The sequence below is a fragment of the Diadema setosum genome, chromosome 14, assembly GCF_964275005.1.
Source record: "Diadema setosum chromosome 14, eeDiaSeto1, whole genome shotgun sequence".
Lineage (NCBI taxonomy): Eukaryota > Metazoa > Echinodermata > Echinoidea > Diadematoida > Diadematidae > Diadema > Diadema setosum.
In genome coordinates this window covers 28,241,838-28,261,017 of record NC_092698.1, presented here as the reverse complement: position 1 = coordinate 28,261,017, position 19,180 = coordinate 28,241,838, and the positions used below count along the sequence as shown (strand labels likewise).

Below are 19,180 nucleotides of genomic sequence, written 5' to 3'. Positions count from 1 at the left end.
CAGTGAATCAAATCAATGGCATTCTAGCTCCAAACTGTTACCGAACACTTAGCGGAACGGAATGTTGCCATAAATGTCAAGTCCAACACACCCTGTGATTCATGTCGAATGGAAGTTCGGAGATGTGGAACAACTTCACTTCTTCTTATTTTTTTTTTTACCGTTTTTTTTTTTTTTTTGGGGGGGGGGGGGTAGAGGGAGGACGTAATTTTCTATATCCTCACCCCCCACTTCTGATGCAGGAAATCATTTCCGAGATGTCCGCGGGGCAAGACAGCCTCATCCAAGATGGAAAGAGATACGGCACACAGAGTACGAGAGGGAAAAATAGAAAGACGCATCTGAAATAGGAAATGAGGATGCTTTACCAGCAGCGATTGGACGACAGGATGTTACTCGCCGAGCCGAGTTTCACGCTAGGGTGCACGCAATGTGCCATATTGGGAAACCATGTGCACTTAAAGGAGCCATTCACACTATGAGAGGAACCGCTACGTGACAGTGAGTGCATCTCAAATCGTAATGGGCACATAAAGCCCTCTGGCTGAATCTCACTCAAATGAAATACTTGTACTGTATCAGCATTTGACATCTTTAAAGATAATGTACTTTACTGTTACTGGTGACTCTCTTGTCAATACATTTTCAAATATATTCAGTCAGCTTTTTCTTTTGTTTTCATCTTTTTTTCAGTAATTAATACATTAAGAATTTTCATCAGCATTCTATGCAAGAGTGGCAGTATGGATATTGCAACTCAAGTTTTGATGCAGAAAAAAACAACATTAAAGTCACTCTCAAATCACCCTAGTTGTCGTAAGCCTCATAAGTTTTATTTCAAAGAACACTCTCCTGCCCCTTGAAAGAGGGAAACTCCCCTCTGCATTTATTAAAGTTTCCACACCTTCATTAGAACAATGAAGCATAACAATCTAAATTTGATCAAATCTGGACCCCAACCTCACATCCAACCCCTCCCCCCCTCCCCACCCCCCCCCAAAAAAAAAAAAGGAAGAAAGGATAAAAATTAGGAAGTTTGAATGCTTCTGCAAACGACTGATATCACTTGTAATCACACTTGATAATCAAACATGGCAGAGTTGTCATGGAGTGAATTGTCACGGTGACTGTAATTACTAAGAGGCCATCATTTTCTAGCAGTCACAGCAGGTCAATGGTACCACCCTCACTCTGCTGCCCTCTAACAAAACATCACACATTTTCCTACACAGGAAGTGGCATACTAAAAGCTGATCTAATAAAGCCCCCCCCCCCCCAAAAAAAAAAAAAAAAAAAAATCTAACACCCCCCCCCCACCCGAAAAAACCAAAGAACAACAATAAACAACCCCAACATAACAGCACCAAACAAAACAAAACAAAGCTACACACTACTGGCCAAAGCCCCAGCGGGCTAAATCACTGCCAGGGTATGATGGTGCTGGCGCTGACGTATGGGGGAAAAAAATAAACCCTCGATGGCCGAGATCGCAATGATAGTGACCTAACACCTGTTGCGATCCGCCAAACCTTGCCAACTCTCATAGAGGAAGGCAATGACAGGACTTAAATAGGAAGCTCTTAGCTACTTAAGGACACCATATTGTGTCGCATGCATCTACATCTCCTGAAAATGGGGTTAACTGATCGAGGGAGAAATTGTTTAATGGGGATGTGCATGACTTGGCTACTAGTGCAAATAAAAGAAGAAGAAGAAAGAGAGAAAAAATAATTTTTTTCACACATGATGAATAGGAAATCATCTATTTCTTGAAATTAGGCAGCGAAGATACTGATCGATGTATCATATGAGATTATCATCATGTATTCTTCAAACATATGCATACTGATTTCAAGGTGTGACAGAATATTGGACATAACGAGAGACAAATCAGGTGCATAAAACATGTACAACAACAAACATTCACATTAATAAATTGTCACATTATTTCACACTTTAATAGTACCTTCATGGGTACAATCTACAGGTGCATACCTCCCTTCAAGACATGGACAGAAATTACATGTAATATCCTCCAATCACATTCAGTATGATAGCTAGGTCAATGCACTTTATCCTTTTGGAGTTACAAGGTGCAAACAGCAGGGATGACCCATGGTCAATGAACCATAGTGGGCAATTCATGTATCTGTAATTCCAGAGAATTTAACATCCAACACTGAAATCAATTACATAATTTCATACATTCTATGCTACTGTAGTGCTAATAGCACACACTGATAATCATTCTATTGTTTTCGATGTCTTTTAAATTTGTCATTCCTCCCGAACTGAATCTAACTAATGAAGTCGATCAAATAGCAGTGATCTATACCATTAACTGCCTCTAAACGGGAAGTACAACCTCAAGGCAATAGGTCATTGACCTGTGTTTATCATCATGATTTTGATGCACCAACTTGAATTCAGTGAAGTGGGACCAATTTGCAAAGGAGCTGAAATCTGGCACCAATTTTCTTACTTTTAAATACATTTCTATTTTTTTTTAATGAAAGGATCACTTGCTAAGCACTCATTTTGACAATCTCTGATCAGAAAATGATTGATTCTTGCCACTCATCTCAATGTGTAGCAGAAACCTAGCTGCCTTGTGGTTTGCACTTGGACCCAGCTTGACCTAAGGCAATTTAAACCTTCCTGTTGAGCCTCTACACTTTGATAATTCTCTTTTCCCTTTTCTTTCCTTTGCTTACGTTTTCTGTAAAGGGTTGTTTGGTTGTCAATGTTGCCTATCTGCCTTTTGTTTTGTTAAATCTCTCATTGCGTGCTTTTTGTATTAACCAGTTGAGGACATACTGATTTTGCTACAACACACATTTCCCATTGACACCTGCCCGAGTATACTGGGGAGTAGTCCTCAAAGGGTTAAAATGAAAGTCTTAAATACAGAACTCGAACTTGAAGCACAGCATCTAGTTTGAGACAGCATGCAAGAGACAAAGGAGAGAAAGAAAAAAATGAAATGAGAGATGACAGTGGGAAAAAAAGCATTACATAGATGAATAAATATATAGACAGAGAGATAGAGAGATATATGGACAAGGAAGTATGGATAGACAACAGGATAATAAAGACAAAGAGATATAGATAGATAGCTATATAAATATACATGTGCATATATATATATATATATATATATATACATATGAAGAGAGATAGATAGATGCATATAGATGAAAAGATAGATAGTATAGATAGATAGATAGATAGATAGATAGATAGTATAGATAACTAGCTAGATAGATACATAGATAGATAGATAGGTAGAGAAAGAAAAAAGAAATCTTGAGTACAGATAAAAAGTAACTAGACAAAAACAATGAGATATACTTAAATAACAGAGAAAGAGATTAAGAGAGAAGAAAGATTGAGGGGGAGACGTCTACTTTGAGGTAGATACAAGTAGACAGAAAGACAGACAGGGAAAGTAAGAGAGAGAGGGGCACACATACCTTGAGGGGTAGCCGGCTGCACTGATACGTATGGTCTCCAGGACACCACAAGCTCTCAGCTGCTCCACTGCCCTCTTTGGTTCAAACCTGTATAACAGTAAAAACAGAGAAGAAAGAAACAGGAATATAAAGACAGTCACTATCGGACATGAATTTTGTTTTTCACATTATACATTGTATGCATTTTCTGTACATGATCATTGAGATAAGATGAGAAAATGTACAATATCGCTCCAATATAATGTGAAACATATGACTTCCAGATGAATCAGCTTATGTCAGTGAAAACCTGAAGCAGAAAGATCCAAAGTTTGTCGGTTAAGAAACTACAAAAATCAACACAAAAACATGAAACAAGTGCAAATCTTCGAGCATTCAAAGCTTGAAGATTTAAACACCAAAAGCTAGAGCTCATCACACATTGAAAAAAAAAAGAGACTTTACCGCTTTCTTGTGTTCATTCTAACTGCCCAACGCTACATGGGAACTCTTCCAAAAGAAACGCAGATGTGGAAATCCAGATATTATGTATCCAGCTTAAGTGAGAGAGTACGCAAGAGACGGTACGCAGGAAGAATATAGAAGCAAGAGAAGTGGCTTGCGGTGCCAAGCGAAGCGGCTTGCAGAGACAATCTCACACGACGTCCTGAATGAATCACGAACTGGCCACTGAGGAGTGTGATGAATGGAAGGGACAGAGTAAGACCCCTCCAAGAGTCAAGAGGAACAGACAGGGGGAAAAAATAAAGGAGGCCAGCATGAGCCAAGAAAGGCGAGGAAAACCTTGTCCCAATAAAAGATGGTCTGAAGCTGTCCAGGGAGTTCTTGGGAAGCGGTGAAGGTTGGGGGGGGGGGGGGGGGAGGGGGGTCATCCTCAAATCCTGTCATTTAAAAAAAAAATCCCTCAACAATGACAACAACAACAACAACAACAATCTTCTGCACTGTCAAGAGCTATTTCATGTCAAGGCACATTCTTCGAAAGGAAGCTCTTGAATAGTTTCTCAGCAAAGGGGAAACACCTAGGTGGCCTTCTGAGGAAGTTGTAATGAATGATTCGCAGTTTGCCTCTGCAGAGACAATTCGCCTTACCCACAGTAGAAGAGACTCGGACATGTGCTTTATGTTATATCCAAGAATTAATGGTGTTACATGTGCCTTTCCATCAAAGCTGTGAAAAAAAACCCCAGCAACTTTCATTTCAGGTTGTTTGGAAATTCTGTACTTCATCATGATAAAACAGGAGATGGCTGCACGGACAAAATCCATACAGATGATTGATGAAAATCTTGAAGAGTTTGACTAGAGTGATCTTGATTTCATCTGAGAGTATTTACACCATGGCAAGCACCCATCCAAGTATGTTCAAAACTGCTCATGATTTTTCAGGTCTCAATCAATGGCATAGTTTTTTTTTTTTTTTTGTGCGTGTGTGTGTGTACAGAGCATGTGATCTCTGCAATTGCAACATATATATCAAGAATTTCATCAAGTGAAAATAACAGCAGCATTACCACGAAGGACTAGAGCAAATAATTGCTTGGTGGCCTCTGATGTTCATGACTGTTCTATGAAACATGCCCCACAAGGCACACAAAGAAATCACCCGAGTACAAAGCAGAAACATGGAACTGACAATCATTGGTAAAATGAGGATTATTCAGCTGACCAAATTCATTCCAAGAAGTCATACCAGAAACATCTGCAAATCATGACTTTTGAAAGCACCTGGGAATAGACCAAATTTGGCTCTTCCACTGCTCTAAAATAACTGTATGATTACCATCTGGCCTTTGGCAAAAAAAAAAATAATAATAATAAAAATGTTCTAGAAAAATTCAACAGCATCTGCTACTAATAAGCTTCAGACCTGTCCATGGAACTTCCATTTGGCAGGATTTCAACATAATTTATATTTCAGTTTGTTTAATCATTCCACAATTCTCTAAAAAACATCAGGAACTGTCCTCCCAAGTTCTACTGAGTCCAATAATAGTTCAAGACCGTAAACTGAGCTGCAAAGAGAGCAAAATGATTTGAAGAACACCTTCCTTCTATCACTATCAATGTCATCATTATTATCATAATTTCAATCACTCATCTTCATCTCCTCCTTCTCTTAATAAGAATAATAGTTTTCATCATCACTGTCATCATTCATTATCACTGATATAATTACCATTACTACATGTATCATATTCATCATTCAACACGGCTTTAGAACAAAGGCACTTGCATGAAACAATACTAAGTCAGTAGATACAATAAACAGTTATGGGTACACCACGGTGTACCCAATCTTACTTTGATTATAAAAAGTCAACTTTAATTAATATAATGCACTGAAAGTTGAATTGTTCCTGCATATATATACGGATATATGGAAATTAACCCGCGGTTAATCTGACAAGCACACTCTGGCGACGGAATAGTCGGGGGAGCCTGGTGGCCTTCCGAGCGCATGCTTTGCTTGTCGGCAACGATTTTGCTGACAGAGATACGAGGAGGAGATTTCCCGCTTCCCTAATCACTCACGAAAAGACGACAGTGGGGAGCACCCGGGGAGGAAGAGAGGAGGTCAGGTCCCGACGATGTCCAAGCACCTCTCAACGCTACGTCCACGGGACATCCGCATCAGCTGTGGCCGCCCGACACACGTCTTGTGCATGTCATGGTCTTGCTTTTCTACTCGCCGATTTATTTGTTAACTTTGTTTATATCTGTGTTTTCCTTAGGGTCTTACTTTGCTTAGTCTGCCTTCCACGCAATAAAATGAAAGCGTTCATCATGGGTGCAAGTGTAGCCTCTAATACGTCAAATGCCTCCTAACAAGAATATTCTTTTCAAAATTTGAGAAATCACTCACTGCATGTTTTATTTACTGGATATGTCAGTAATTTCTTTTTAAATTTAATGGTATGGTGATGACTTTACATTACTAAGAGTAGACATTCCAAGGGGGAAATGAATTCCAAATTCTTGAAGTACACAAAATCCCTCATTAGTATGATGACTTAAAGGGGCAACACAGAACATACATTCTCCTTTAATTGGCAGATACGAATGATAGTGAGCTATCAAAATCATCCTCTTACAACATAAAAACCAATCAATCCACTGGTATTTTCAACTCCTACAACAACAACAAATACAAGACAGAATCTGCTGTCAAACCTAATTACCCATCTACATCAAATTCCTACACACTGACATCATGACTTGGCAAAAAAAAAAACCAAAAAAAAAACCAGTTCACTGCAAGTCAGAGTAATTCACATTCTACGACCCTAGTGACAAGAGAAATTTACCAGACACTATTCCAAGCTCATCACTACCAGTGAGTGACTATAATAGTGAAGCATCAAGATATCAAATTTAACCGAATCCTATCAGATATCACATCGAGGATCACAGCAATGCATATTGGCTCCAATCAAACCCCATGTGCCACAAATTTCTCATACTTGATCAACAAACTACTACAGTCACAGCCTCTTAACACTGAAGTCAAAAAGACACACAAAAAAACGTAAAAAACCCAAATCTAAAACCTCTAAAAAGTCTGTGATGTCCACTTCACCAAATTTCATCCCTCCCCTTGGAGTAATTACTTGGACGCTGCCGTTCCTCGCAAGGATGTGAGAAATGCAAAACCTCCTGACTCTCATCTTCGATGACTTTAATGCTCTTTGATATGACCCCCTTTTAGACGTATCTACGTCAAGTTTGACGACCGTACGGAACTGACAGATTAACATCCTAATTTGAAGGCTATGTCACTTTTGACAGCAAGTTATCATTTTGAGGGTCCATGCTGATCAGCCAGGATGCCCTTCAAACATGTCTTTTAACCCGTTGAGAACGAGTCCCGAGTATACTCGGGCAGGTGTCTATGGGAAATGCGTGTTGTAGCAAAATCAGTCCGTCCTAAACGGGTTAGCATACATTCTTTTTACAGGAAGAAACAGCAAAGACAGATAGCACTCTGAAAAAGAAAACTTAGTTAAATAGACACCCTTTTTCATAATAACAGAGAGTATTATTTCAAGTCAAAATTATGTCATAAGATAGACATTTATCAAACCATTTCATTATCAGGGTGGCCCAGTGAAATATCTTTGACATCTGAAATCATTTTATGAAACAGAAATTCTTCTTTTATCACTTATTAGCTGTTTGGATTTTATTCTTTTTTTTTCCTTCCAGTGTTGAGTGTGAGTATGTAGTTTTTAATTTATTTTTTTTTTTATTCTCCTTTTGGCAATTAAGGAACTCACTTATGAAACATTTTCATCCTGTCTTTAGAATATATGACAGTAAAAAAATTCTGTGCACACAGGCTTTAATTCAAAATGGAACTGTTACAGCTCTTCAGCATGATACAGAAAATGACATACCTGTTTTCATATCGTCAAGAAATGGTCAGTTATATTTTCATTGCATTGTATCAGCGGTGTATCACATTAACATGGCACATTGTATTGCCCTCTATCTTTTATTGTCAATTTAGGAATTCCAAAGAAATAAATGGCACATATGTTATGTCTTTGTGTCTGTGTGTGTGAGGGTGTGCATGTTGTATTTTGATAAGGGATCATGTGATCATCATTAAATGTTTAGATTGAGAAAAAGAAATACGAACATGAGGCATCCACGAAACTGCACATTTCCGCAAAGAGACTCAAAGACGTTTGACCTCGACAAACGAAATTATGACTGGCAGAAAATCATGTTTCATTTTTTCCACTGACCATATGAGGAAAAGAAAATATTACAATCTCTAGTTACAAAATGTACCTCAGCCATGGCCAATGGAAGAATTTGCAGGAAAAAAACAAACCCCCAAACTCATAGTTCAACAAAAACAACAAAATCACAGAATCATCTGCTTTTTAACTAATTGAAGTTTATCTATGATAGAATCGCATTCACTGTGGTGAGAGATCTGATAATAGAATCTAAAATTGGGCTGACGTGAGAGACTGTGGAAACCAAAGATCCCTTAAAAAAAAAAAAAAAAAAACACCCACCTTCGGCACAGAAATTTCTAAACGGAGAGATTGCCGGTGGATTAGACAACCATGAAACCTCACTTTGTGGCGGAAAGAGAAGAGTTTATCTTTGATTTCACATCGGCTTCTGACCAAAATTGAATATTTCCTACCCACAGAATGACTCATCTTAAGAGCACTCACCATACTCAGCATCATAGTATGAACACCAGTGCAGCTTTACATCTCAATTATGTTTTCTTTTTCTTTTTCTTCTATTAAAGACTTCATTGTAGCTAAGGTAGGAGTGTACAAACATGATCTGTAGAGATATGGAGCTATTCCATTATACAGAAGTATGCTACAAATCAAGAATCTTTGGAATGGGTTCAAACTTCATGTGGCAATTTATTGTGCATTTAGCCCAGTAGACCTTTCCAAAAATTCACCATTAATGTATTAACACTGTATGGGTTTGAAAGGGGTCCAATCTACCTTTCTAATGCATCAGCAAAAATGATGTGGAAAAATTCAGTTATGTTCTGTATTTTAGAGCCATATGACTTTTGTTGTCAAAGCACAATGTATATAACATTGCACAGAAATTCAATTTTTGTACTTGCAGCACATAAGACTCTGCTCCATGAAAACAGAACAAGCCTATCATGTACATGTGTACATACAAACATAATATCTGAGCTACGCCCTTCCAAAGTATACAAAAGCATACAATCGTCTTGTGCTGACAAACTATTTGATGAACAATATAAAGAGAGTAAAGAATAAATGTGCTTGCAGAACCCCCCCCCCCCCCAAAAAAAAAGAAGAAATACAGCAGGATGATAATATAAAGGAAGTTCAACATATCATGACTGCAATGGAATACCAGGTATCATGACACAATGAAATATAAGAAAGGGGGATTTGCAGACAAGGGAAGAGAGCAATGAAACCAGAGAAGAGGGAAAGTTTATAAAAAAAAACAACAACAACAACACATCTTGCTGATAACATTCGTAATGACTGCCAGTCATTTATCCTGCGTTCTGTAACATTCAAAGGCAAGTATGTCATGCCAGCATGAAACTATGACATCGTAACTAAAAATAGCACAGCTCCGAAGACTAGTACTTAATTGCAGCCTCTCACAGTCTTCGCTAAAGAGAGCTCTCTCCCATAGTCCAAAACAGACCAGATCAAACTGATTTACCGCTGATGGAGCCTGCCAAAAGACTTGATGCTAATGAACAACTTCTGCTGGGAATAATTGGCTAGCTATGTTGCGGAAATTGGCAGTGTCCGAATGTGAGCCAAAAGAAAGAGTGGAGACGGTAAAAGAAAATGGCAAAGTCATGTGAACCACCTCATTACATTTGCACTTTTCTTCCATCTCTACGACCTTAATCTTTCACGCCCAGAAAAATATTTAAGCAAAACCATGCCAACTAGAACCTATATTAGAACCAGTCTTATCAGCTTGGCCCCTCCACTATCAGTTTATCTATTTTGAGATCATAAATCATTTATAATTATGAGATGTGAAATTCAGCACTAATTGGATATTCCAACATATTTCTGTGTGTTTGCATTTTCTTGTGCAAACTGCATGTTTTGTTGTTATTTTTGTTTGTTTGTTTTACTATTTATCAAAGAAGATGATGGAAGTTTTCATTACGTGGCCATGGTTGTTTGGAATAGTGGAAATTCAAAACGTGTTTTCCACAATAGAGGTCAGGACGCAAACAGGGAAATAAAAAGTTACATTCTTGGTTCTTCACACAGGAACTTGACTTCAATACAAGATTTAGTTTCACAAGCGTTTCTTGATTTCATCAATTTATCACTCATGTGAAGAGGTGTTTGTTATTTGCTCCATTCGATTTACACACACTGAGACAAAAATATGATGAATGGAGGAGGGGAGAGGTTAAGAGAAATTCTGACTGGGAAGGAGTTCTATGATGTGTATTTAATTGCATGTACAACTTGAGAACAACAGATTTTCCTTTGCAAAGCTTGCCTGACCTTGTCCTACCTAAATAGCATCACGTGACTGATGTAATGTAAATTAGTTCAGACATAAGTTATAACTTAAGATCAAGAACAACTTCAAGGCATGTTAGGGAATTACAAATCACTCAGATAGCCTTTAAAAAAAAATCTGAACAGATTTTGGAACTCCCTTGTAGGACTGTGTCTAGCATTTACAGGTGTCATAGGAATGTAACTCTCTATCAACACTAGCCACTTGTCATCATTGATACCCAAATACACTCACACCACAGACAGCTGTTTTCGATAACATCACTGTTCCCATGGAAACACACGCACAACTCTGTGATGCCCCCGTGTGGTGTGGCGGCGGTAGCATACCAATTAGCTACGAGGAAGTTGTCACCCACGTTCATGGTTTCCGAGCCCTTGGAAATAGACCTGTCTGTCAGTGTACGATACTTGACTGACCTTCGTTGACACAGAATTTACGGATACGCAATATCTCGAGACCGTCGTTCACGTATTAAAAACTGAAGAGAACAGTTCTGTCCCTGCAGAGGGAATACTTTGAAGGAGGTTAATAGTTAACACTTGCCCACCACACATCACTTAGATGCAATTTTGATCTTTATATCCAGTACACTGGGGGTGACAACATTGCAGTAGAGTTGGCCACATGAGAGAGGCAAAAAGTCACAGAGAACAGAAAATGATTTGAAACAGAGATGATACTTTAATATTAGAGGAGAAGTTCATCTGTAGTTTTGATCTCAACACACACTATTTACCTCTGGAATCTTCAGCTGTCAACACTACAGTGTTCTACAGTGGACTGACCTGCCTTCACCCCGATCATGTGACAGTCAATAATGGGGACCATGAACTTTCCCAAATTTATAGCGTAATCTGGTGAAAAGAATGATCATCACTTAGGACCACATTCCTTGATGAACACAGAAGGACCAGCTCTACTTCCTCTGAAGTTTCCCCGCATATCCACAGTGAATCTCCAGACCACCACGTAGACCCGGATACGGTGTAGGTTCTGGACAGGGAACTTCACTGCTTTGAGTCAAGGAAGCAAATTACATCAGGGCCTATCAACCTTCTCTCATTAAAGATGGGAGGGCGCTATAAACTTCCGAAAGTCTATGACCCTTATCGAACGTCACATGATCAATGCGAAGACCATGCACCGATGAAGGCTTTTAACAGCGTTAACAGCTGAAAATTCTGCAGGTTAATACTGTGTACTGAGATCAAAACTTGAACATCAATTTCAGAGATTACACTTCATAAAGGAAGAAGTGTGGTAGATGCTAGGTAATTAAAAAACAAGCAAAAACAACGATGACTTTCATATGGAGAGATGAATCCTTCCGGTGTATTACCTTTATCAACAGCATCAGCTTTTTCAATCTCAATCTATCAATATCAGTTAGCATCATACCGATATTTGCAAAGAAGTGACAGACATACAAAGGGCAGGCACAGCAGGGGGAAAACATGACAATAAGAAAAATGCCATTTCCTGTTCTCATATCACTGTTGTGGTACCTGTTGCAGTCAACTGACGGAACAAAATGGGACGCTTTTTTGAAATGCGGCAGAAAAGTTGTTAACCTTGAGGAGGATATGATCATTTTTTTTGGGGGGGGGGTGGGAGATCTATTCATAGCCTTCACAATGACAAAAAACATTGACATTCACATTAAAACTGCACACAGAGGAATTTTGATAAATGTTTCATTTTTAGGGAGCACAGGTGCAGCACCTGTTGCTGTTGTCACAGCTGTTGGTAGTACTAGAGGGGGTAATGGTAAACCCTCTGAGATCAACCTTGAGGACTAGTAACAGTCGGCAACCAGGAACAACATGACTAGATGTGACATGGGAAGACGTTGCCAATTTCCTGATATCATCGCTTAGATATAGCAATGCCATGAAACAAGATTTTGTCTCGAACCAAACATTCACTGATTTGTTCAATTCTGCTGCATCCGATAAAACTCCAGAAATCATTGACAAAATATACATGCAACAATTTATTCATTTTCTTGTTGTTTTCTTGGCAGGCAGTTGACTAAAAATTCCTGGATTGAATGTCAAGAAATCAGCTGTTCAGAGATTTATTCATAATGACCAATTTACTTGAGGATCTTGATAATGTAGGACTTTAATTTTGATACAGAAATTCTTGGAATATGTATTACTAAAGTTTCTGTTATGGTTGCTTGAGAGGGACATCCAACACAAAAGTCTGAACTCATCCCACTTCCAGTGACCATTCTGAGGAGGGGATTAAATCAAGTCCCCCTCCAAACAACGCATTCTCAGTTAAAGATGAGTCAGGTTGGTACGCAGACTTTGTCTTGTCAGAGTTGGTTAGCACTAATCAGATCTTTAATGCAGACAAAATCGGTGTATAATCCCCACTTTTTTTGTATAGAAGCCTCCATAGCTTCATGGGGAAAAAAAAAAGGAAACAAGATTACAAAAATGCAAGCCCTGGTACCTAAACTATCAATGTATTGATAAATGCTCTGTAACTTCATGATGCAAATTGTGATGAACATTTAGAGAATCTGTTTCCTTTCCAGTCTTCTTTACCTTTACTCATATCATTGCTAACAACATCAAATAGTTTTGATGTCATCGATGTTGTCTTTTACAGACTGTACATCCTCTTGTACTGCAATGCTCCACTACACACATGGGTCAATTTCTTTGAAATCAAAACAAAATGACTCACTGGGTATTTCATGGTGAAATATAAGCTTAAAACATTATCACGCTAAAACACACTTAAGGAAATATTACAGAATGTAAATTTCTGACACCTCTAACTTCCTCTTGCTTTCTCCAGTCCAGGGTTTTTCTCTACTATCAGAAATCACAGCAAGCTCAGAGGTACAAATGTATCAGATTTGCCGGGTACAAATGTATCAGATTTGTGAGGGACTACCAGATAGCATATCTGCTATAAGATGAATTTGATAAGGTCTCTCAACCAGCAGGCTTTGCTGTTGGTGGGTATGACTTACGTGAAAGGCAGCTTGTAGTCATTGGGCTTGATGCAGCGGACGTAGTGGGGCGTGGTCGAATTCAGCTTCATCATCAAATATGTCAGGGAATCACGGAACTGCAATGTAAGAGAAAAAATATATGAAGCGTATTAGTTGGTATTTAACAATAAGTCTTGGCTCATCCCAGAAAGTAATTGAATCTCCAGCACAGCCTATTCTTTTTGTGTGTGTGTGTGAGTGTGTGTGTAATTATTTGAAAATTTGCACACCCCAGCTTTCACATGATGCCAAGAAATCATGCAGATAATGGTAAAAATTGTATTTAATGAAAGCAAGAGATTATTAAGCAGAGGGGCAAGATTGGAGTATGAGTTTTACTCAATTTGTCTCCCTCTGTACAAGATCAGCAGTTGCAATCTTACCAATTTCATTCATACAGAGGGAGACAAATTGAAGACAGACATACCTTAAAAAATTGTATTGTGTTCAAATTCTAGTTTACACATCCCCACCTTCTTGTTATTCATTTTCAAAACTTCTTTAACAATCCATCTATCATAAATATTATGCCACTCGAATTCTTTCTCGCAAATACACTGTCACCCAAAGTGGCAGTAACCACGGCAACTGAGAACTGGGGCATGAAGGGCACACTACAGCTGTTTAAAGCGGGAGATGTTTAATTAAGAAAAGCTCCCATGCAGAGCGCGAAACCTTCAATACCATCACGGCGGCTGAAGGTCAAATGACAGGCATTCATGTTGCCTCTTTCATTAACTTGATTGGAGGAAACAGGCTGCTGACATGACATCTACAGATAATGCATGATTTGGCACTATCATGTGCTCAATCTCACTTGTACAAACTGGATAAATGGGGCTTCTTGGTATAGTTACACTAGAACTAAATTCACACTTTCATAGTTTTGAATAAAAAAAAAAACAACTGAATAGTGTATACTTCGTTTCTCAGATTTTGAATTAGTTTTCAAATGCACAAGACTCTATGGAAGGGTATCAATTTATATCTCAACCTTTTAAAATGTGTCATTTGAGATGGCATGTTTGGAACCTGTTACTATATAAACAAGAATTCATGATATTGGCTTGGACATGAAATGACTTGCAAAGTCATTACTGTTTATTCTACAAGATTAACTTTCACTGACTAAAAGCATCCTCTCTGTGATTACCAACACAGCATCTTGTCCATATCATCACAACCATCATTGTTGGCATTCATCTCATCACTGTCGTCCTAATAACTCTTAAATAATCACTGAAATTACCAGGGTTTCTTTTTTTTTCTTCTTTTTTTTGTTTTGTTTGTAAACTAAACTCTTTCATTCTCTCCTAAGGCTCCTAGACTTTGGAACAGTCTTCCACCCAACATTAGACAACCAAGATGTACAGACTTATTCTAAAAATACACTGTATTTGATACTAAAAGCCATTCTTATTTGCTGTATCATAATTGATTCAATATTTTGAAGTACACTGTTTCACAATAAAATTGATTCGACTTATTGATGAACACCTTGTCGATATGGTTGCAAAGTGTGTAGGGAATAATTCTGTTATCATGTGCTATTTAAGCTTTACATATTATTCATGATCTTCATTGATATGACTGATGATATCATCACCACTACCACCACATCCCTCCTCCTAATCATCATCATCATCATCATCATCATCATCATCATTATATCATCATGAGCATCACTATTATCAACATTATCATGAACATGAACATTATCATCATCATAATCATTTAAATATTCCTCATCAGTACCTGGCTTCCAACTGACTTCTTGAAGGTCTTGTGCGACTTGACGGGGGCTACCATGGGTTTGACGGTCCCCCTCTTGTGTTGGTGGCTTGGAGGGGGAGCCTCCTGCTTTGGTCTGAACAAGTCTGCCACAAACTCATACTGGTGAGAGAGAGAGAGAAGGGGATAAAAGAGTTTTATTTTTGTCCAAAATTTATTTATATCTTACATGTCTACCATCATACATGAAGATGTACAAGCACAAGATATAGCATTCTATAAGATGAGAGTACCATCAGAAGGAGGTCAAAGGACACAATGATTTATAACATTAGAAACTTAAACATCAATATTTTTTTCCTTCAAGATTTGGCAAACTTTGGCATAATTATGTCTGGGTAACAAATACCAACAGGTCTTGCAAATTATTACCTGCACTACACTTTTCTTAAACACTTACATATGGAATCACATTGGACTGTTAATTTGTTAGAATAGTTTCTAAAAGATAAATCTTGGCCTATGTAATGACCAATGTATCTACAGGAAAGTTAATAGATTAATGCATCATTTAAAGTAGCTAATAATGCAGTACATGTCATCACATGAGATAATGTTAATAAATTGAGTGACAGGTAAATTATTTACTGAAAAAGATCTAAGTTTTGGGACTCAAATGAAAATTGTTTAATTGGCATTTGAGGGGTGATGTATCACAACAATTAATTCACTTCTTATCTTTTATCATAATTTTTTATTTACTTTTTTGTTACTTGATTACTAACATATCAACCTTCAGATAGCATAAGTTGTAACATATTCACACTACAGTAATATTATCTCTCTTCTTTTTTTTTTTTTTTGTGCATTTCATTCATTTCAACTTTAGAACACAATCAAGTTAACGAAGCTTGCATTTAAAAAAACAAATGATCTCAAGTATTAAAGTGGCAGCATCATGAGAACCACAAAATATATGTTTACTGAAAAAGATCAATGGATGAATCCAGTAAACTGAAGAATTGCAAGAATCAAGCACAAACAGCTTAACAACGACCTCTGACATCATACCTGGCTGGCCATGAGGATGTTGAGGTGCTCGTCGTTGACCTGGTCGCGGTTCTTCTCCACGAAGCCGTCGGACTCGTACTCCACCTTGTCGGCGAAGTGGTGGACGATGAAGGCCGTTCTGGAGGTGCGAGGCTTGGAGAAGTGGCTGTGGGTGGTCAGCTTGTTGTAGAGCTTCCCACACCAGTTGTCATCGGACCCCTTGGGGAGCTGGGAGAGGAGAGACGATATTCACTAGATGAGTGGACTGACCACCAAAGCATGAGCATTTTGAAAGGTTGCATACGGGGGCTACATAATTGTTATATATTACTATTATCACTGTTGTTGTTATCATCATTCTTCTCTTTCTTCTTCTTCTTCTCATCATTATTATCATTTATTATCTTTTTAATCACTTTCACTACAAAGGACGATGAGACAGAGAAACTCCGCTGGTTTGGAAGCTTGCAAAAAATGTACAGGCATTGATTGGAGTTTTTGTGAAGTCTTTGATGACACATTCTACCCGGGCAACATACTAGTACTGAGGATGCGCCATCTAAAAATGTAGCATCATGGGTAACTTTTATAGAAATCATCCTTTTTGTTTCTCTCTTCAGATGAATGGGAATAATTCACAATGGATTTTAAATCATCCCACTTTTAATATGTCCCCTAAAAGGGGAGACTGATGACATTAAATTGGCAAGAGAACAAGTAAGTATGACTGAAATATATTTGTGTAAATGTTTTGTCCTTTGGTTTGCTTATGATAATACCATAACATGGTCTTATCTATCCAAGGTAACCTCTTCAATGTTTGCACTGCTCTACCAGAGGGCCCTGCCATTATCATTACCCCAGCATGGACAGGTACCCATTCTTGCACCTGGGTCAAGAGAGACATCATGGGTAAAGACAAGGACATACACACTAAGTAGGACTTGAACACGGAACCCCAGTTTCAAAGTGTCACTCCACTATACCACCTTGCTTATCAAGCCTCCACTTCCCATGTAAGAGTGAGCTCAAAGACACCCACTGAAACTGATTGGCGATGGTGGCCGGAGGGTTAACCTACCATGCATTCCTCATCCAGGAGGTCCAAGATGCCCAGCTTGCTCTCAATCATGTCGATGCAAGGCTGGTTGTCATAGTAATCGATGAACGACCACTCGATCTTCTCCTTCACGTACTCCTCTTGCTCCAGTTTGAAGACGTGCTGGGGAGGACAAAGAAAAATGAAATGAACTTTCATCACAAGTTTCATGAAATGAAGTTTCATCATAACACCATACCAACCTCATGTGATATGATGCACTCTTGTATTGTTGATTAATACTAGTATTACTTTCACAAATTAATGTACAAAATGTACACTGTCTGGATGCATACTGTCTGTTTTTGAAAAACAAGAGAAAAGAATGCAGTATTCAAAAGACGTGACTAACATTGCTTTTACTCGACCTGTTGTTCTTCACTGCACAAAATTAATAATTCAAATTGACAACTTTTGTGATAATATGTAACTGACATGCATTTTCCTCTTAATATTAGCAGATATACTTGTACTGAGGCCCCTTTTTCAACAGCGCCATCACTTGGTGAGACATAGATACTGCCTGTCTCTCACACATATCAACAATATTTCTATCACATCATAACAGTGATCCCTAACACATATTTACTCCCTTCCTCTCTAGGTATGCCATCTTGTTTTGAGTCACTTGACATTCCAAACCTATACAGTATTTTACAATTGATGTCACCCTACCTGAGAAATCATTTTGCAAATTTTGCAAAGTAGCACAACATACACAAAACTCATGGACATGCAAACACATATACACACATCATCTCACACACACAAAACAAACATTCCCATTCACTGAGGAAAGCTTATCCAATATCTGCACAGTATATCTGAGTTATACAAAAATCATTATACACAATAATAAATTTCCTTAATGAGCTCATTATAACACAAAATTGAATTAATGGCAAACAAATGAAGGAGCAGCACTATTTTTTTTCTTTTTTTTAGGGGAAGACATTCAAACTTAGTACTTACCTGTGTGAATTGTTGCTGCAGTTTCTCATTGGCATAGTTGATGCAGAACTGTTCGAAGCTGTTTATTTCAAACATCTCAAACCTGCAAGATAATTATCAATGTTTTTGGTGAGCTTCTTGTGAACTAAATCTAGTCCTTCATCATGCTCCTTAAGTTCATATGAACATGCTCGCTCTCTGCCTCCTAACCATCAAATTCCTTTTCCTTTTTGTGATCCTGAAAACTTGGTTCTCTTGATATCCCTGTCCACATATTCCTATAGATATTATAAAAGACTATTCATTTCACACATAAAATTAACAATGCTTTCTTATATCTCTACAACTTGTATGATTTTTTTTCCTCTTACAAGTAGAGGAGGAATAAGAATACAATACCATCACTCACTATTATTTACTCTTTCTACTCCTACCGTACATCTCTAAAGCTGTTCCTGAATCTTTGCTTCCCTTTTCAAGCTCCATCACTCAAATACCTTCCTCTCACTAGATGCTCCTGCCAAGCTTTGCAAACTCTAGCCTTGTCCAAGCCCACACTCTTTCAAGTTTTTGTACCCCATCCAACCCAATACATCCCATTTTTTCAAACTAACTCATCTAACTTTTCTTCCATAAAGTCATACAATATCAATATCTCTCTTCCCCCTGGCCTCTTCATCTTGCAATTTTTCCCTTAAGCATCCCCTGTGAGGCCTTTCCAAAACCCTGTCTCCCTTACCCTGACTCCCAGGCACATTCCACCCCTCCCCCTTCTTATCATTCCCCCTAAACAAACTTTCAAGTCTCACACATCCTCCTCATTCC

The 19,180-nt window shown here is 38.2% G+C and overlaps 1 protein-coding gene across 1 annotated transcript in view; it reads right to left on the bottom strand.

The window, feature by feature from the left end:
- LOC140238134 (unconventional myosin-Va-like) overlaps window positions 1-19,180 on the bottom strand; it is a 228,407-nt gene that overhangs the window by 59,220 nt on the left and 150,007 nt on the right. Inside the window, exons 12-17 of the mRNA XM_072318070.1 lie at window positions 18,377-18,458; window positions 17,387-17,527; window positions 16,327-16,533; window positions 15,280-15,417; window positions 13,504-13,601; window positions 3,474-3,560 (exon numbers count right to left, since the gene is read on the bottom strand). Of these exons, the coding sequence (XP_072174171.1) occupies window positions 3,474-3,560; window positions 13,504-13,601; window positions 15,280-15,417; window positions 16,327-16,533; window positions 17,387-17,527; window positions 18,377-18,458 (753 nt within the window). The remainder of the gene's footprint in view (window positions 1-3,473; window positions 3,561-13,503; window positions 13,602-15,279; window positions 15,418-16,326; window positions 16,534-17,386; window positions 17,528-18,376; window positions 18,459-19,180) is intronic.